Raw genomic sequence first — 20,232 nt, forward strand, 5'->3', positions numbered from 1 at the left:
ATGGAAAAAAAAAAAAAAAAGAGAGACATCTCTACCTTCTTGCTGCAAGATTATTATTAATAATAGTAAAAATAATAACAACGATACTGCTAAGGGCAGGAGCTCCTTTGGTGGTTGAATGATTTTCCAACCCAATGCATCTAGTGTTAAGTATGGCAAAACTTACACCCAGCCTCCTTACCGATAATTTCTATTAAGTATTCTTAGCAAATAATCTCCGCAGCTTTTGTGAAAACATAGGAAAGATGAATTTTTTCATTCCGTTTTCCTTTTTCAATAGACATATAATTATTAAACTAACAAGGCACAACGATTATTCATTTTAAAGCAGTTTGTATTAAAAGCGTGGGAACAAGTTGCCTAAGAAAAGTTGTCAGAAAGACAAAGAAATCTTTGTCACGAACTTTCAACTGTGATTATTCCTGTTTACATTGAATTGTTGGGAGGTGTGTTGCAGGTCCCTTTGAGACTCTGAAGGGAAGTAGGGAACCTCAGCCCTGAGTAATGATTATACCGAAATAGCGTTTGCCTACAACTTCAGGGAACTCACATCTTCCTAAATCTAGGTTTAAAAATTATCCCAATTTTGGAGTTACCATCGTGGCTCAGTGGTTAACGAATCCAACTAGGAACCATGAGGTTGCTGGTTCAATCCCTGCCCTTGCTCAGTGGGTTAACGATCCGGCGTTGCCGTGAGCTGCTGTTCAGATCCTGCATTGCTGTGGCTCTGGCGTAGGCTGGTGTCTACAGCTCCAATTGGACCCCTAGCCTGGGAACCTCCATATGCCATGGGAAGTGGCTCTAGAAAAGGCAAAAAGAGAAAAGAAATAAAATAAAATAAAAATTATCCCAATTTGCCTCCAGTTTGGATAACTCATCCTCTCTGTCTTTGGGGTAAAATACTTCTGCAATGATGTTGGTTGGAAGCTTTGCAGATGTCTAGGTCAGGTTGACATGGAAAACCCTTGAAAGTGGATTTCATTCCACCTTTTAGGCACCGAATACATGAATCTATTCTTGTCTAGTTCCAGCTTCTGCAGAGAAAGGCTGTATTGGTCCTTCCAGGACACCCACTACATTCTCAAATCCTCTAGTTCTCCTGGAAAAATCCTGAATAAAGAACAAGAGAATATGGCTCTGTGTAGCTAGGATGCTTTAAAAACAAAAACAAAAACAAAAACAAACAAACCCCCCCAGCTTAACAGAGGTTAAATTAACATTCAATAAATTGTACATTTAAAGTGTACAATTTAAGAAGTGTGGGTGTGTAACACATCCATGATGCTAGCACCACCATCAAGATAGAGAACATATCTATTACCTCCCAAAGTTTCTCTGTGCCCCTCTGCAATCTCTCCCCCTCCCACCTGTGCCTGCCCCACCATCCCCAGGCAACCACTGATGTGCTTTCCGTCACCTTTGATTAGTTTGCATTTTCTAGAGTGCAACTGGCCCAAGGTCATCCCAATGCCAGCACTGGCCCCAGTTGGGAAGGCGGAACATCTGACTTCTGGTCTCATCATTTTCCTTACCACAGAGTCTGCCTTCCGGGAAGGAACAAACAGTTCCATCACCAGGGCAGCCGAGACCGTGCCAGCCCTGGGACTATGCCTGGGATGATCTTGACTCCAGCCTTAGGGGTCAATGTCATTTACTTTAATATAGGCAAAGAAAAACCACAGACATGTTGTAGGTCCACAAGAATGGCCATTTTACTTTCCACTTTATTCCAAAATAAGTTTTTGTGCATCAGAGCAGGAAAAAAAAGTGACAGAAATACTGAATCTTGCTAGTTTAGTAGAAACCATTTCAAATAAAGATACTAAGCAACGGCCTGTAAGTAGAATTAAAATGAATGGTCCAAAAATACAAGTCACACCTTACTCTATAGACCACAAGACTTATCATCACCTGCGCATATTTCTGTTGGGACTCACAACAGCCCTAAGGGTAGGAGGACGAAAACAGCGCTCTCCATTCTGCACATACAGAGCTCAGACCCTTGATCTGCCCCAGAACTCACACCTGAGCCTCAAAGCCAAGGCCACCGTCATGTTCTCAGCAAATCCAAAGTCCTCCCCAATATGTAAGATAAGCACAAGTATCCGGGTCACTGTGCACGTCTGCTTAAAATATGCTTGTTAGGTGACGGGATCTAGTGGACTTAGCGCAAAACTGAATGTCACAAGGAGCTTTGAAGGGAGCGTGCTGGTACGTGGCAGTGAGTGGGTTTGTAGAACCTGTCCTTGGCTATTTGAAGAAGAGGAGGTGTGTTTCTGAGCAATCAGGGGCCCTTTGTGAGGACTGTTTCCACAGCTTATCAAGGTGGCCCAGGGAGCTGGTGGGTGAACCCCCCGATGCCCTGGACCCGGGCTCTCTCATCAGGAGGACGATGGGCCTGCACAGGGGGACTCCCCTTAGCCTCCTCACAGAAGTGATGGCAAAGGCATCCCTGGACCAGCTGCCTCTGTGCACCAGCTCCCCTCAGATGACAATCACAATGCTTCAATGCTACTGACAGTCACAGTGTGACACAAGGACAGTCACAGGGCCCATCCCTTAGGCCCTCAGCCACTCAGAGCCTCTTGATCTCGCTTCCTCCTAGTGAGTTTCTCCCCATGACCGTTCCAGGACTTGAGCCTTTCTCTCCACTCCCACAAAAACAGGTATAGTCCTCATTGCTAATGACCTTTTGAAACAACCTCTGCCTTCCCTCCACACTGTTTATCTTCAGCACACACACACAGAGCCCACTGCAGAACTGCCTTCCTTGGATGCCCCCAATCACAAGTGGGCGTGGTGAATGCGCAGCCACGTGCTGCCCCTGTGATTGGGGAACATGTGGCTCCTTGTGATTTCTGCCCCGAGTGGTTCAAAGATAAGGAACTTCTTCTCCTCACACATGCCCTGTATAGCCCAGCCCAGCTTGCACCATGCTAGCCTTGGCCACCCTCCCATGGCAGCCAGGTCTGATGGCTCTTTTGAGAAAATGGATGTGAAAAAAGATCAGGAGGCCAGTCACCGAGAAATCAAACCCCTTTCGCCCAGTCACCAAGAAAAGCAAGTTGTCACTGGGCTCAAGGACAGGATCCGAGGGCTCCCTTTGGAAGCACAATGAATTCATTGCACTAAACCCCAAGATCTGAGAGTCGGAATGCACTTTATCAGATCAGTCCCCTAAAGAGAAAAATCAACTTGAAACTTTTCCAGATCTGCAAATGAAATTTGGACTGGTTAAGAAGCAGCTTGGCGTCTCTCCTCACTCCAAGTGCAAAGGCCTGTGTGTTTAGCTCTGTTCCAGCCCCGGATCTGCTCCTTGGCTGGGCTGCATCACTCCAGGCTCAGTCTGGGAATAAGCCACCACAGTCCCCTCCTTCTCTCCATTTCCACGGCAGGACGGTACGTGTCACGCATGGGCTCCTGGCTGCCTGATACCGTCTTCACGTATATGTGGGCTTCTTCTGCTCCCATTATGTTCTTCTCATGTGTGGGTGACCTCCTAGGATTCTTGAAAAAACAAATAGGTTTTAAAAAATGCAGCAAAGACTTCTCCTTCTGGTCAAGTTGGAGTAACAGCAACCAGATTTACCCTCCCGCCTGAAACAACCAAACATCAGACAAGACATTTGAAACAAAGAGTTTTCAAGACATTGGACATCTTCAATGTGATCATTGATATGGTTGGGTTTTAATCTACCATCTTCCTCTTCCTATTTGTTTTCTTTTCTTTCTTTTTTTTTTTTTTTTTTTTTTTTTTTTTACGTTTTCTAGGGCCTCTCTCTTGGCATCTGGAGGTTCCCAGGCTGAGGGTCTAATCAGAGCTGTAACCACCAGCCTACGCCAGAGCCACAGCAACTCGGGATCCGAGCCGCGTCTGCAACCTACACCACAGCTCACAGCAAGGCAGGATCTTTAACCCACTGAGCAAGGCCAGGGATTGAACCTGCAACCTCATGGTTCCTAGTCGGATTGGTTAACCACTAAGCCATGATGGGAACTCCCACTATTTGTTTTCTATTCTATCTGTTTGTTGGTATTACAAATTTTTTTTCTGTCTTCTATGTAGATTTTAGAAGCACCTTAATAAGGTCTATGAAAAAAATCTATTGGGGTTTATACTGGAATTAGATTATTATATAGATCAATTTGAAGTTCTTTGACATCTGCATGCTGTTGAGTCTACCTATCCAGGGGCATTGTATACAAACTCCCATTATTTAAGTTTTATTTCATATCTTTTACTAAGGTTTCGTTATTCTCTGTAAAAGGATTACATGTTTTTGTTGGATTGATTCCTTATCATGTTATATATTTTTATTATCACTACCGTGTGGGATTTTTAAAAATTACTTTTTCTAATTCTACTTTTTTTTTTTTAGCTTTTTAAGGCCACACCTGTGGCATATGGAGATTCCCATGCCAGGGGTCGAATCAGAGCTACAGCTGCCAGCCTACGAATGCCACAGCCACAGTAGTGCAGGATCCAAGTCGAGTCTGCAACCTACACTGCAGCTCGTGGCAATGCCGGACCCTTAACCCACTGAGCAAGGCCAGGGATCAAACCTGCAACCTCATAGTTCCTAGTCAGATTCATTTCCAGTGAGCTACAATGGGAAATCCTCTAATTCATTTTTAATGATTTTTAGAAATGTAAATTATTTTTAATATTGATTTTATATCCAGCAAACTTGTCAAAATCTCTTGTTAATGCTAATAATTTACCTGTAGATAATTTGGCTTTTCTATATAGACACTCATATAGTCTGTAGATAATGATGATTTTGTTTCTTCTTTTCCAGTCTTATGCTCTCTACTTCATTTTTTTCATCTTTATTGAGGTATAAATGACAAAATTGTAAGATATTTAAAGAGTATGGTGTGATTATTTGATATACATATACATTGTGAAAGGATTCCACTGCATCCAAGAAGTCAATGTTACTTCTTTTTCTTATCCTATTGCATTGTCTAGGACCTAAAGTACGGATTGAGTGGAAATGATATTAATAAACACCCTTGTTTTGTTACTGATATGAAAAAGAATTCATTAACATGTTATCTTTAGGTATGATACTTGCTGTAATTTTTTTAAAAAGATGTTTAGTTTCAAGGTAAGAAAGTTCCTATTAAATTTGTAGCTTGCTAGGAGTTCCCATCACAAAGGGCTGTTTAATTTTTTTGACCTCACTTCTCTTGTGGAGATGGTCACATGATCTTTCTCTTTTGTCAGTGAAATAAGAGATATTAATTTTTAAATATTAAATCAATCTTGAATTCCTGTCCAGCCAATACAAATGTAATGGGAAGCTCCTCTGTGCTTGAGTTTCACCACCAGTGCACGCACTGTACTTTCTGTCCATGAGAGGCTTTAAGACCCTGGTTTGTTCACTGACTGAATGATGTATAGTGATTCTATACCAAGACTTCTTACCTCAGCTACCCTGGGATTGTCATAGATTTCTGAAATTTCACAAGGCCTCTCGATTTCCTAAATTGGTTTAAAAAATAAAATTAAAAAGAAGGAGAAATGAAAGGTTACATCATTTGCCCATGATCATGATTAAAACCATTAAACTCCCAAGAGAGCTTTCAAAACAAAACCAAATAAACAGATAATAACTGCCCCACCCCACCCCCCAGAAAAACCCATAAACAAGAGATACAACTGTGAGTTATTTCAAAAATAGTACAGGTTGAGAGTGTGGAGAAGTGGGGAGTGGAGACGAAACAAGATTGGGTTTGATAACTAGATTCATCATACTATGCGTTCTACTTTAGCATCTGGTTGAAATTATCTGTAGTAAATGTTGAATGGTGGATTTTTTGCTGTTGGGCTTTCTTTTTAGTACTAATGCCACAGCTCCTTCACCCAGAATTTAATTGGTTTTGGTGGTTGGTACTTCTGTAACCTCCAAGGTGGTTTTAAAGTGCCCTGAATGTTGAGGTTCTATTGCTTAAATAAACAATACCGACAACCATAATACTTCTTAACATGTTTAAAGTTTACAGCTTGTCAGCACACTTTGTACCCAGGATCTCATTCGATCCTTACAACTCTGCTTACCTTTGTTTGTTTGTTTGTTTGGTTTGTTTGGTTTTTGTCTTTTTAGGACTGCACCTGAGGCATATAGAAATTCCAGGCTAGGGGTGGAATCGGAGCTGTAGCTGCCAACCTACACCATAGCCACAGCAACACGGGATCCAAGCTGTGTCTGTGACCTACACCACAGCTTGTGGCAATGCTGGATCCTTAATCCACTGAGCAAGGTGGGGGATTGAACCTGTGTCTTCATGGATCCTATTGGGATTTGTTACCACTGAGCCATGATGGGAACTCCTCTGCTTACCTCTTAAAATAAGGTGGGTTGGGTTTTTTGTTTGTGTTTTCGGCGACACCTGTGACATGTGGAAGTTCCTGGGCCAGGGATCAAACCTGAGCCACAGCAGTGACCGGAGCCACAGCAGTGACCGGAGCCACTGCAGTGACAACAACAGATTCTTAACCTGCTGAGCCACCAGGGAGCCCTAGGGGGTAGTTCTTATGACTCTTATTTTTAAGTTGAACTAACCTGGGTGTAGAAAATGTCATCACTTGTCCAGGATCATATAAATCATAAAGTGGCAGAGCAAGGGTTAGAACTTAGGTTTTCTAGGAGTTCCTGTCATGGCTCAGCAGTTAACGAACCCGACTAGTATCCATGAGAACGTGGGTTTGATCCCTGGCCTTGCTCAGTGGGTTAAGGATCCAGCGTTGCCATGAGCTGTGGAGTATGTTGCAGATGTGGCTTGGATCCAGCATTGCTGTGGCTGTGGTGTAGGCCAGCGGCTACAGCTCTGATTCGACCCCTGGCCTGGGAACCTCCATATGCCTCGGATGTAGCCCTAAAAATACAAAAAAAAAAAAAAAAAAAAAGAAAAAAAAAGAACTTAGGTTTTCTACTCCCCGTGAATGCTTACCAGTGTGAGAACAACCAGGACTGTACATAAATAAGGATGGAATTAAGTGGAGTCACAGACTGCTGGACACGTCCCTACGACAGACACCTCCGTGTCCGTCTTCTATTTTCCTAAAATCACTTCTACCCTCTTTGTGCAGCTTGTGCCCCTTTTTCCTCAAGGTTAGAAAACACACTCACAGAGTTCCCATCGTGGCTCAGCGGAAACAAACCTGACTAGCATCCATGAGGACGCAGGTTCGATCCCTGGCCTCAATCAGTGGGTTAAGGATCCAGCGTTGCCGGGAGATGTAGATCGAAGACACAGCTTGGATCCCGTGTAGCTGGGGTGTAGGCTGGCAGCTACAGCTCCGATTAGACCCCTAGTCTGGGAAAGTCCATATGCTGTGGGTGTGGCCCTGAAAAGAAAGAAAGAAAGAAAATACACTCACTTTACGGATGTGTTCACCATGGCAACAAACATCCCACTCTGCCGCTACTTTTTGTCCCCCTGCCCCCAAATACCATCCTCAAGTGACTTGAAGGTTGTGTGACGAATCAGCCCTGTTTGGAGGTAATGCCATGAATCCAATACAGAGATCGAGGCCCAGGAACGTCGGCCTTCTTGCCCTCAGAAAACAGACTCGGGTCCTGACACCCTGGGCCCAAAGCCAGTTCCTTGAAGACGATTCCCCGCCAACACGTCCAGACCCAAAGAAGCTGCTGATCACCTCGGTGGATTCGCTGCTTCTTCTTCTGCGGTGAATCAGAATCAACAGTAAGGCCACCAGCAGGGCTGTGGCCACCAGGGATGGGATGCCTGCTGCTAATCCCAGAGAGGGCCCACAGTCCTGCACAGAGAGAACAGTCAGGTTCTCCCAGGAAAAGGAAGGGTTCAATTGCTTAAAAATAAAATAAGGAGTTCCCATCGTGGCGCAGCAGAAATGAATCCGACTAGGAACCATGAGGTTGGGGGTTCGATCCCTGGCCTTGCTCAGTGGGTTAAGGATCTGGCATTGCTGTGAGCTGTGGTGTAGGTCAAAGACGCAGCTCAGATCCTGCGTTGCCGTGGCTGTGGTTTAGGCCGGCACCTGTAGCTCCGATTCCACCCCTAGCCTGGGAACCTCCATATGCTGCAAGTGTGGCCCTAGAAAAAGACAAAAGACAATAAATAAATAAATAAAAGACAGAACCCTGCACAGGCCCTAAATCAAAAGAGTAATGGGATACTCATGTACAATGTACGTGACAAAGGGCTCATTTTCATAGGACTCAATGTTCATAGTTTAAATCAACTGGGGAAAGGCCATAACGCAGGAGAAAATTGGACAAAGACCAACAGGCCATTCCTGGGAATAGAAAAACAAATGTCCCATCAACACGGAAAAGCTGATACAGTTCAAAGCAACAATTAGATACTGTTCCCATCTATTACCAAACTGCTGTAAAAAGTAAACAGTTTCAGTGTATCCCCCATCATTTTGATATGAATTTTTAAAATTTACACCAAACGCATGAGCCAACTAATTTCCCGATTCCCATTTTGCTTTGATCTGAGTGGGAACAGCCACGCTTGTAGCCCTATACATTTTCAGATTTGCAGATTACTTGGAAAAACCAAAGACAGTGTTCAGAATCCCTATAAATGTGTAACTGTCATATAATACTGAATTCTTCTTCATTTGGGGGAAAGGGGGTGATTTTATTAAAAAATAGTATACGTGCATAAAAGTATATAAATTATGAATATATAGCTTGGGAGTTCCTGTCGTGCCTCAGTGGTTAGCGAACCCGACTACATCCGTGAGGATGCGAGTTTGATCCCTGGCCTCACTCCGTGGGTGAAGGATCCGGCGTTGCTGTGAGCTGTGGTGTAGGTCACAGATGTGGCTTGGATCTGATGTGGCTGTGGCTGTGGTGTAGGCCGGTGGCTACAGCTCCAATTGGACCCCTGGCCTGGGAACCTCCCTATGCCGCTGGTGCGGCCCTAAAAACACAAAAAGACCAAGAAATAAATACATATATGATTTTTATATGTGATGATTTTCACATGATGAATGCATCCAGATGAAGAAACAGAACCTAACCAGCCCCCCCACCCCACCCCCCAGTCCCTCTCAGGCTTCCTTCCTGTCACTGTGTGTGACCTCTAATCTGCCATTCATCACCATAGATGAGTCGGGTCTGCTTTTCAACACCATCTAGATGCACACAGAAGGTCGTACGCTTGTGTCTAGGTCTTTTGTTCTACACTTTGTGAAATCACCCGTGATGCTGCGTGTCCTCCTTCCCCTTTAACCTGAATTGGTCACACTGGTTGAGGCAAATAAAACTGCTTGGTGACAACTTTAATCCTCAAAACAAATGCCCGAAATGGGTCCAGCATTATCCCCACTTTTTAAATGACCAGACCAAGGTGCCATCATTTAAGCGTTAGACTTACCGCTCCTTTTCCACTGGTAACAACTGGGGAGGACGTCTGTGTGGAAAAAGAATACACATCTTTAAAAAACCAAAATCTGCAGAATGTGCATCCTATGAGACAGTCTGTGCAAGGTTAGGGTATGGTGCCTAAAGTGTATCCCTTTGCCAAACTTTCTATTAAAAAAACAACAGATGGAGTTCCCGTCGTGGCTCAGTGGTTAACGAATCCGACTAGGAACCATGTGGTGGCAGGTTCAATCCCTGGCCTCACTCAGTGGGTTAAGGATCCAGCGTTGCCATGAGCTGTGGTGTAGGTCGCAGATGCAGCTCGGATCCCGCATTGCTGTGGCTCTGGTGTAGGCCGGTGTCTACATCTCTGATTAGACCCCTAGCCTGGGAACCTCCGTGTGCCTCAGGAGCAGCCCTAGAAAAAGGCAAAAAGGCAAAAATAAAATAAAATAAAATAAATAAAAAAACAACAGATGACAATGACTGCCAAATAGAACCTTCCCTGATGGCTTCTCAGGTAAGAAGGATAAAATTTGGTTACAAGGAGAGAGGCATCAGAAATGCAGGTGAGGTCATTGTAATTCTCCCTGTGGATTTGTCCTAACGCATGTGACAGCTCAAAAGGCTTTCTCTTGTCCCAAGTCCCCACATCCTTCCCAGCCTACTTTGGGCCTACTCCTCAGTGCTAGAAGGGAAAATAATATAAATATTAGGAGTCCCTGTTGCGGTTCAGCAGGTTAAGAACCTGACACAGTGTCCATGAGGATGTGGGTTCGATCCCCAGCCTCACTCAGTGGGTTAAGGATCTGGTGTTGCTGCAAGGTGCAGCAGAGGTCAAGGATGTGGCTTGGAACCACCACTGCTGTGGCTGTGGCTGTGGCGTAGGCCGGCATCTGCAGCTCCAATTCGACCCCTAGCCTGGGAAGTTCCATATGCCGCAGATGTGGCCCTAAAAAGACAAAAAAAAAGAAAAAAAAAGAAGCTGAAGAACAGAGAGGTTAAGACATCTTGAAGGTCACACAGCTGGTAAGTGATATTTATCCTTTTTGATTGTCTTTTCTGGGTCAAGCATGTTATTTCTAGTTTTTAGTACTTTCATATATTGCAGTTGCAGCCCTAAAAAGAAAAAAAAATAAAGATATATAAATATTAGTGGAGATCAGTCTCTTTAAGGAATCCTTACTTGGTTCTAAACATGCAAATAGCTTTGGCAGGTGTCTGAAGTCATGAAGTATTCACATTCCCGGGATAATTCCACACTGAATGAATACATGACAGTTTCCAGTTCACACCTCCACTCAGGGAAGGGCACTGGATTTTACTCATTTGTGAGATATTTCAGATGACAGTCTTTTCAGGATCAACAAATCTCAGCGCACAAAGTTCTGCCTTAGCAAACAACACTTGTAAGCCATGCAAGGGGTGCAGTGCAGGGTTAAGAGGCTGGTTCCTGGTGGGTTTTATTCCTGGCCTGGGGACTTCCATGTGCCCTGGGTGCAGCCAAAAAAAAAAAAAAAAAAAGGAAAGAAAGAAAGAGAGTATGTGTCCTGGGGTCATACATCCCAGGGTGAAATGGTGATTTCTCTACTCACAGGCCAAGGGGACTCATTTCTTCTTCTATAAAATGGGGCTGTTAGTACCCACCTCTAGGGTTGTCATATGGATAAAATGAGCATCAGGAGCACAAGCTTTTGTCATTCCTTTAAACTGGGCAAAGCTCTGGCCAGACCTGTTATTTATTGAATATTCTCCTCGATCTTAGTGAGGACAGAGGAGGCCTGGGGCTTGGGCTTTGGGCATGTACTGTCTCTGTTTTGCAAAAAAAATAAAGTGATCCAGATTTCAGGAAAGTTACGGGTCTTCTCCAAGCTTTCACACAGAGCCATAAATCTAACCTGAATTTGGATGTTTGCGTTCCAAGCCTAGACCTCCTTCCCAGGGAGCTCCCGTCAAAGGAATGATTGGCTAACCAGGCACTGACACTTGGTACTTAAATGGTAACTGCTTTACAGCAACACAGTCTCACTCAACCACCCTTATTACCTTCATGCTGCTTCTGCCTAAAACCTTCTATTTCTCAGGGTGATGGGAAGAGGTGGATGTTGTTTCAGGTGAGATGTTTCATCTTGAGGTTACAAACATTCACTTGGGCTGGTTTTGAGTTAACTCTAAGAATTCAGAGTTGATTCATGGAGCCCATGGGCCATGAGAATCTGGCTTCTCCAGTGCCTGGAGCTGGGGACCAGCTTGTCAGGACTGAAGCCATCCCTCCTGCCATCTCTCCATCTCCTGGGCAGGACAGCTTTTTATTCATGCTCTTCTCTGCCTAATTGCTTCCTTCTCTCTCTAGATGGATTTTTCTGCCGTCAAGAATACTGCTGATGGTGCCAGCTAATGCTTAGGGAGCCCTTAGCACGTGCCAGGCTGTTCACATACTTGTCCTATATCGATTCATTTACTCTTCACAACAGCCAATGAGCAGGAGGATAGGGATCCACTTCACAGATGAGAAGAGTGAAGCACAGAGACGTGAAGTAACCTGTGCGAGGTCACACAGCACTGAGGTCAGATGTCGAGGGGTCGGGCTCCAGGGTCCAAGCTCTTAACCATTGTGCTACACTGCCTTCCATGACCAAATTCATTATCCCAACCCAGGTTTTTGTTTTGTTTTGTATTGTTTGTTTTTGACAGTGTTTGCTATAGATAGTTGTCATCTTCTCTTCTTCTTCTGTCTTTTGTCTTGTTAGGGCTGCACCCATGGCCTATGGTGGTTCCCAGACTAGGGGTCGAATTGGAGTTGGAGCTGCTGGCCTACACCACAGCCAAAGCAACTCGGGATCTGAGCCTCATCTGCAACCTACACCACAGCTCATGGCAACACCAGATCCTTACTTAACCCACTGAGAGAGGCCAGGGATCAAACCCATGTCCTCATGGATACTCATCAGGTTCATTAACCACTGAGCCAGGATGGAAACACCCTTCTTTTTTTTTTTTTAAACCCAGTTTTTCTATTTGACTATTCGGTATGGCCCAGCAGGGACTGACTTGCCTAGGCAGTCCTGTTCCAACCTCCCTGCAGAGAAGCTCTGATGAGCCCTATGTCCATGTTGTCCTGCTTCCCAGGGCGGGGGCATGTCCAGTCATCCAGCTGCACCACAAGGGAAGGGTTACGTGACAGAAACGGAGCTGCCATGTTGGGTGGCCAACAGCCCCGGTTTTCCAGAGCAGTTGCTGAGGTCGTGAGGCACTCAGGGCTAAAGCCAGATAGTCCCAGGCAGACTAGGATGATTGTGGCCCTGCAGAGGCTCAAAGGGAGAAGGGGCCGTTCTCAGAGAAATCGGCTCTTAACCAAGGAAAGGCTCCTCAAGTGATGACCAGCGCATAAGGGCCTCCGTCTCACCCCACTGCCCCCCACTGCCCCATGCAAGGCTTCTTGCTTCCCTGAGTTACCCTCATAGGATGGGCCAAGCCAGGATACGACAGAACCTGAGGTCTCTATAGACCTGTTAGCTTTGAGCAGCCGGGAGAAAGTTCCAGAAGTGACCAATTTAGGAGTTCCCATCGTGGCCCAGTGGTTAACGAATCTGACTAGGAACCATGAGGTTGCGGGTTCGATCCCTGGCCTTGCTCAGTGGGTTAAGGATCCAGCATTGCTGTGAGCTGTGGTGTAGGTTGCAGATGCAGCTCAGATCCCGCATTGCTGTGGCTCTGGTGTAGGCCAGTGGCTACAGCTCTGATTAGACCCCTAGCCTGGGAACCTCCGTATGCCGTGGGTGCGGCCCTAAAAAAAAAAAAAAAAAAAAAAAAAAAAAAGGAAGAAGAAGTGACCAATGTAAAAAGATTTGACAGGTAAGGAGAGAGACGGGGGAGTTGTCTGCAGAAACAGGCAGAGGCTGAAGTAGGGAGCAGAGCGAGTCGGGGAGGTTCAGAAGACAGGGAAGCACCAGGAGGGCGGAGCAGGGGCTGCAGAGTCAGGGGACAGACCTGAGGGCAGCCAGTGTGGGCACCAGAAGCTCCTACCTTTCTGTGCTGTGCTCCAGAAAGATGTCCCCAAGTTACAGCAACCATGAGCACTGGCTTAGGCGTCCTCTTTCTTGGCAGGTTCAGTTTATTCTTTTTGAATGGCTACACAATTTATTAGGAAAATTTGGCACAACCAAAACCAACCAAAACTGGGCCAGGAAAATGCCTAGCTCCATCATGGCAGCCCTTCTGGTCAGAAAACAATCCTGGCGTAAGTGTTGTCTTTACACAACATGACGATAGAAGATAGAGGATCAATTCTGGATTAAAACTGTCCACCATCAGCAGCTGAAAATCTCTACTTGGGGAGTTCCCATCGTGGCTCAGTGGGAGTGAATCTGACTAGCATCCATGAGGACGCAGGTTCGATCCCTGGCCTCATACAGTGGGTTAAGGATCTGGCGTTGCCATGAGACATGGTATAGGTCACAGATGCAGCTCGGATCCCATGTGGCTGTGGCTGTGGCATAGGTTGGCAGCTGTAGCTCCGATTAGATCCCTAGCCTGTGGCACCTCCATATGCCACAGGTGTGGCCCTAAGCCTCCTCCCCCAAAAAAAAGAAAAGAAAATCTCCATTTGGACTCACAACTAAGTATCATAATCCAGAGTCATAAAATATTCCTTCTTATTGACCTAATAATTCTGCTTCTAGACTACATTCCAAGGAAATCATCTCAAGTGCCGACAAAGATTTATCTCTACCTGTGTCTGTTCCTAATTGATTAATCATTGAAAGAAATAATTCACTTGAAGAAATATCATGTGACTATTCTCAGCTATGGTTATAAAGGCTGATGGGAAACCTTTATCATACCAAATTATAGGTAGAGGAAGAAAACTATGGTACAAAGACAACAAAAGCCAACACTGATGTTCACTGAAACAGGACTAGAAGGAGTGGCCCCAGTGTTTTCTGCGGATAGCAATTCAATGTTTTGGTTTTTTGCTACTTTCCTTTTCAAAAGGTATATTGATAATCTTTAGAAGTGAAAATATTTCTTTTGGCACTCTCCCAACTCTTCATGGTGCCTTCGTTGTGGGAGGCATATGGAGGTTCCCAGGGTAGGGGTCCAATTGGAGCTGTAACTGCTGGCCTATGGCAGAGCCACAGCAATGCCAGATCCAAGCTGCGTCTGCGACCTACATCACAGCTTACGGCAATGCCGGATCCTTAACCCACTGATCGAGGCCAGGGATCGAACCCACAACCTCATGGTTGCTAGTCGGATTCGTTTCTGCTGAGCCACGATGGGAACTCCTTCAGGGTGCCTTTGAAACCTGTGTTAAGTCTCTTTCTACATGAGCTTTAAGCCACGGTGTTCTGGAGGCCTGGGGTAAACTCTGCACTGCTCTTGGCTGAGCTGCCTGGTGAATGGGGACCACGGTACTCACTGTGTTGGCGGGGAGCGTGAAGTTCAGTGAAAAACTCTAGAAGAGAGAAGGAAACATTACAGTGCTGGGGATGGTCAGCCAGGCCCCTAACCAATCCAGCACACATCACTGACCCCCGTGGATTCCAAGAGAATTTACCGACCCCACAGGCTCCATCGGTCCCCGCCTCCCCACCCAGTCTTGGCTCCAGAGAAGGCAGGGGAGCGGCGGGTCCCGAGGTCAGGAGTTCCTCCCTCGGCATCAAGGTGGTCTCGCCCTCGCTGTCCTCCCAGGTCCTCAACAGGCAGGGCTGGATTAAAGGACCAGCCAGTGAAGCTATTGCCTGAGGGGTCCTGACACAACATGGCAGCAAAATTATTACTAGAAGGGCAGCAGAGTGCTAAAAATTGCTTTTTTTTTTTCCTGGAATTCCTTTCAGGGAGGGAATCGTGTGATAGGATGGCATTTTCTGCTTAGGGTGGGAGATAAGATCCCCAGGGGTTCCAAAAAAACACCTGCTCCGGCAACTCACTCCTGGGAGGAGACCCAGCCCCCTGGTCCCCCACAGCTTGACTTAAACTCCAGCTCCTGATGTTCCTGAAGCCTCCCACGACCCTGTTGTGTCGCTCTAGAAGCCAGGTGTTTGCTAAGTTTTAAAATTAAATGTTACCCAACAATGGGAAGATTGGGAAGGGTTTGAGAATCCAAAAGAATCCTAACATTTCAGGCCTGAAGTGTCTCCAACATCATCTATCTCAAAACTGCCATGTAAAGAAGAGGAAACTTGGGAGTTCCTGCTGCGGCTCAGTGGAAACGAATCCGACTAATATCCATGAGGACGCAGGTTTGATCCCTGGCCTGGATCAGTGGGTCAGGGATCTGGCATCGCCATGCCCTGTGGTGTAGGTTGCAGACGTGGCTCAGATCCAGCGTTGCTGTGACTGTGGCGTAGACAAGCGGTTGCAGCCCCGATTTGATGCCTAGCCTGGAAAATTCCATATGCTGCCGGTGCGGTCCTAAAAAAGCAAAACAAACAAACAAACAAACAAACAAAAAAAAACAAAAAGAAGAAACAGAGGCCCAGGGACCTCTGAGAAATTGCCTCATGGACAAATGAGAACCGTTAGAGCTCATCTCTTAAAATAGACTGGTCCATGTGACTCCAAACCAACCTGAAAGATGGTTCTAGAGGAGACAGTCCCGATATACGCAAAACTGATGAAACACATACTTTAGCTGGCTTACTGGGAGGTGGGAATTCAGACAGGTTAATACGTGAGAAACTCTTTTGGGGACAGAAATGTTTTAAGCACCTACCATCCTGTACCCCCTGCCCCAGAGACTATGTCTTCCAATTAGGATGGCCCCAGCCAGCCAGCATGCTTCCATGGCAACTGTTATCTTCTCTGTCTCTTAGCAACAGGGGGCCATCACTTTACTGGGAAGAAAATCAACGCAAGAATTTGAATGGGTTTCCCAAGCTCACTAGCTGTCACCAGACCCTGGGTCTTTTGGTGACAGCTTTTTTCTACCACATTACAGGCTTCCTCGCATCTCCTCTAGTTTCTGCTGAATAACCAGAGCCCCCAGGCTCACAGCACTTTCCACCTCCTCTTCCAGGATAGTATTAGAGCAAGAGGGACAGCTGGACCACCTCAGATCATCTTGTTCCAGAGACCTAACCACTGCTCCTCATGCTAATGCCAACCAAGCTCCCAGAGGACCCTGTGTGGTCACTGCATCAAACACAGCTGCCCAAAGCCTTATCTCATCAGTGAGCCTGGGTACTGATGTCAGCAGGCCCAGGACAAAGGCTCCTTTGGGGGGACAGCAGAAGCGAAGAGCAGCAACAAGTGGGCCATTGCAGGTGCTGTTTATCAACATTTGGATGACAAAGATTTTGGCCAGTTTCAGAAAGGCATTCATATCTTGCAGAAACACACTACGGTGCTCTTACAGAGGAAAAAAAAAAAATCACGAAAATATGGGTGGAGAAGAATCTGAGGCAGTGTTCTTTAGAAAGGCAGCAGGGGGGGCAAGGCATCCCTGGGCTTGGAGTCTCCTGATCTCAGTTCAAGTCCAGACTCAGCCACTTCGTAGCTGTGCGGCCTGGGAAAAGTGACTCCAGCTCTCTGGTCTCCATTTTCTTACAACAAATCTATTCTCTCTCCCAGGGGCAGTTTTTTCATCCTCAAAATGGGGATACTATTAACTTGCCCTGCCCATCTCATAAGATAAGCACCTTCCCCCAAAAAATATCTGTGGCAGCTCTTCCCAAATTATAAAATATGCATGCGAGGTGCTATCTTCTCCATGGCCTGGCCAGCACAGAGCAAGGCCCAGGGAAGCCCCTGGGAAGATCTTGTTGGATGGAGATGCCGACATGGATTAGCAATATTCAAAGTACTAGAATTTGGTACAGGCACTATGTGAGGTCTACATAATGGTTTTTTGTTTGTTTGTTTGTTTGTTTAGTTTTGTCTTTTTTTTTTTTTTTTGCCTTTTCTAGGGCGGCACCCATGGCATGTGGAGGTTCCCAGGCTAGGGGTCTAATCAGAGCTGTAGCCACCAGCCTACACCACAGCCACAGCAAGGTGGGATCCGAGCCATGTCTGCAACTTTCACCACAGCTCACGGCAACACCGGATCTTTAACCCACTGAGCAAGGCCAGGGATTGAACCCGCAACCTCATGTTCCTAGTTGGATTCGTTAACCACTGAGCCACGAGGGGAACACCTATGTAACAGTTCTGAAGGCACATGAGGATCTCAGTGGCTAGGGGTCACTCATTATGAGTTTGCTGTTTGTGATGGGAAGGGGGACGGATAACTACTCACTGTAATTGAAGGCATGCTGTGTGTCACACTCTGCACTCACAAAGTCCCTGTAAGGGAAACACTCTCATCTCTACCTCACAGGTGAAGGGACTGTGACCAGGATGGGTCTCTCAAAGTCCCCAGATGGGAAGTGGGAGAGGCTGGGTTGGATTTGATCACTCAACTCCAACACCTGCACTCCACTCCTTTTCATAATCTCTTTAATAAAGGAATCCCAGCAGCCTCTTTTAAACTTAGCAAACTTCATGCAATTGAGTCACAACCAAACACGTATCACTAGTCAGTTAGAAAGGTGGGTAGTTTCTGATGCAACTTCTCAATATCTCTGTGGCTGATCATGTAGCCAAAGGCACACTGAACAAATAAGAAGAAAGGCATTGATCTGACCCATTGCTTTGACTGGGAAAGGAATTTAGCTGAAATATTCACTTTTCACCTTTGTACGTGGGGGGCTAAAAACAAAACCTTAATATTAAAATATGAGATGGGGTCAGCAAATATTAGATGAGAATTAGTATTTTGCATATGGGAAAATAATTGAAAAAAAACAAGCTCCTTAACTTCCTTGCATCAAGGGTACATTTATATTTGAATTGGGAGATGTGAGCTTTAAAAGCCTGGGGATTGTTTTTTATGGTGAGAAATGAAGGTTAGGCAGAGGAAAGATGCAAGCTCTCACTCACCATTTCCGACAGCCTCCCAGGAGCCTTCTCCAAACACTGCCCTTGGCAAGCTCCTTTCTTGCTGGTGTTGTTGGCGTGTATCTTGCATTTGTAGGACCATCCAGCTGGGAGAGCAAGGGTGACAGAGCAAGAGGTGGCTCCAAGAGAATGCTGGCCAAGCCATTTATGGTCAGGGGAGTAGCTGAGTCTTTGGCCCAGCCCCCGGGGAAGAAGGTCTCCTGTGTCATGGCCACCATGGAAGGCCCCGGGTCATCTAACCACTTCGCAGTCATTTTTGGTCCTTATTGACTTTTCAAGCCTCTTCCATGGTTACCCCTTCATCTCAGCAAAGAGCCCACAGCTGGCCCGAGACCTTGGTGGCTTCTGCAGCCAGCTGCTCTTTAGAGACAATGGGTTACACAGGCCGAGTGAGGCTTGGTTGGCCACTCCATCCCCAGCTGCCAGGCAGTGGCACTGCCCACCGTCCCCGCAGTGATGGAGTCAACACATTACCTGTGTCGATGTAGGGAAGCCTGGGAGGTGGGGGGTGCAGCCTGCTCTGTGTTGGAGGCGGGGCTATAGCTGCCACGGAGAGTACACGCCCTTGAATGCAGCCTCACCCTCCTTCTGTTTGCACATTTTTGGTGGAGGAAGCATTGACAAGGGGGGCCTTATATTTCTTAAGAGCTCTCTTTTAGGAAGTTGCTTCCTTATTTATTCACTTTTTGCGTTTTCTAGGGCCACACCTGCAGCGTATGGAGGTTCCCAGGCTAGGGGTCCAATTGGAGCTGTAGCCCCTGGCCTACACCACAGCCACAGGAAAGCGAGGCCAGGGATCGAACTGACAACCTCATGGTTCCTAGTCGGGTTCTGTTAACCACTGAGCCACAATGGGAACTCCGGGAGTTGCATCTTTAAAACAAGGGAGGAGGAGTTCCCATTGCGACACAGCAGAAACGAATCCGACTAGGAACCATGAGGTTGCAGGTTCAATTCCTGGCCTCGCTCAGTGGGTTAAGGATCCAGCGTTGCTGTGAGCTGTGGTGTAGGTTGCAGACGAGGCTTGGATCCCGTGTTGCTGTGGCTCTGGCGTAGGCCGGTGGCTACAGTTCCAAATGGACCCCTAGCCTGGGAATCTCCATATGCTGCAGGTGCAGCCCTATAAAGTAAATAATTAAACAAATAAAAATAAAACAAGGGAGGAATTGCAGTCTCACGTTAACAAAACAACAAGATTAAACCAATAATTTGGTGGTTTCATTGAGTGTATTTGTTCATTTACTCAACAACCCTTTTTAACCCTTGGTCTACAGGCCAAGCATTATCCTGGGCACTGTCCTGGGCTTGGTGATGAAGACAAATGAGGCCCCAACTCTTAGGGAAGGTATTCAGGGAGCGCAGACCAACAGCCATCAGAACAAGTGAAAATCGGAGTTCCCGTCGTGGTGCAGTGGTTAACCAATCCGACTAGGAACCATGAGGTTGCGGGTTCAATCCTGGGCCTCGCTCAGTGGGTTAAGGATCTGGCGTTGCCATGAGCTGTGGTGTAGGTCGCAGACGCGGCTCGATTCCCGAGTTGCTGTGGCTCTGGCGTAGGCCATCGGCTACAGCTCCGATTGGACCCCTAGCCTGGGAACCTCCATATGCTGCGGGAGTGGCCCTAGAAAAGACAAAAAAATAAAAAAATTTTTAAAAAAAGAACAAGGGAAAATGACTGTAGAAGAGCAAGTGGGGAGGAAGGGAAGAGGGACTGGAATGACCAGGAGGCAGCTGCTTCAGACTGTCTGGGAGATGGCATTTAAGATGCATATGAAGAGTTCCCGTTGTGGTTTAGTAGGTTAAGGACCTGACATAGGGTCGGAGATGCGGGTTTGATCCCTGGCCTCACTAAGTGGGTCAAAGATCCGGCGCTGCCATAAACTGTGGTGTAGGTGGCAGATACAGCGCGGATCCTGCGTTGCTGTAG

General features: G+C 46.3%; 1 protein-coding gene across 4 annotated transcripts; it reads right to left on the minus strand.

Moving 5' to 3' along the window:
* Positions 1-1,690: 1,690 nt before the first annotated feature.
* Positions 1,691-18,879, minus strand: OPALIN (oligodendrocytic myelin paranodal and inner loop protein). 4 transcript variants are annotated; one of them, XM_013983587.3, is made up of 7 exons: positions 18,288-18,677; positions 14,788-14,823; positions 13,392-13,496; positions 9,379-9,414; positions 7,667-7,786; positions 5,432-5,488; positions 1,691-3,507 (listed from the first exon to the last, which is right to left on the minus strand). In XM_013983587.3, the coding sequence occupies exons 1-7, from the start codon at positions 18,288-18,290 to the stop codon at positions 3,331-3,333; spliced, it is 534 nt and encodes a 177-aa protein (XP_013839041.1). In that variant the 5' UTR covers positions 18,291-18,677; the 3' UTR covers positions 1,691-3,330.
* Positions 18,880-20,232: the final 1,353 nt, after the last annotated feature.

The sequence above is a fragment of the Sus scrofa genome, chromosome 14 (genome assembly GCF_054392235.1).
Source record: "Sus scrofa isolate SSC_HxYL_T2T_F1_AM1 chromosome 14, Sscrofa_HxYL_maternal_Yorkshire_Landrace_v2.0, whole genome shotgun sequence".
In the NCBI taxonomy this organism is placed as follows: domain Eukaryota; kingdom Metazoa; phylum Chordata; class Mammalia; order Artiodactyla; family Suidae; genus Sus; species Sus scrofa.

Coding starts and splice junctions, on each gene's coding strand:
- OPALIN (XM_013983587.3), bottom strand. Junction 5,489..7,666: donor GAAGCAGCGAATCCACCGAG/GTGATCAGCAGC, acceptor AAACCAATTTAG/GAAATCGAGAGGCCTTGTGA. Junction 3,508..5,431: donor ACAATCCCAGGGTAGCTGAG/GTAAGAAGTCTT, acceptor TGTTTTTTCAAG/AATCCTAGGAGGTCACCCAC.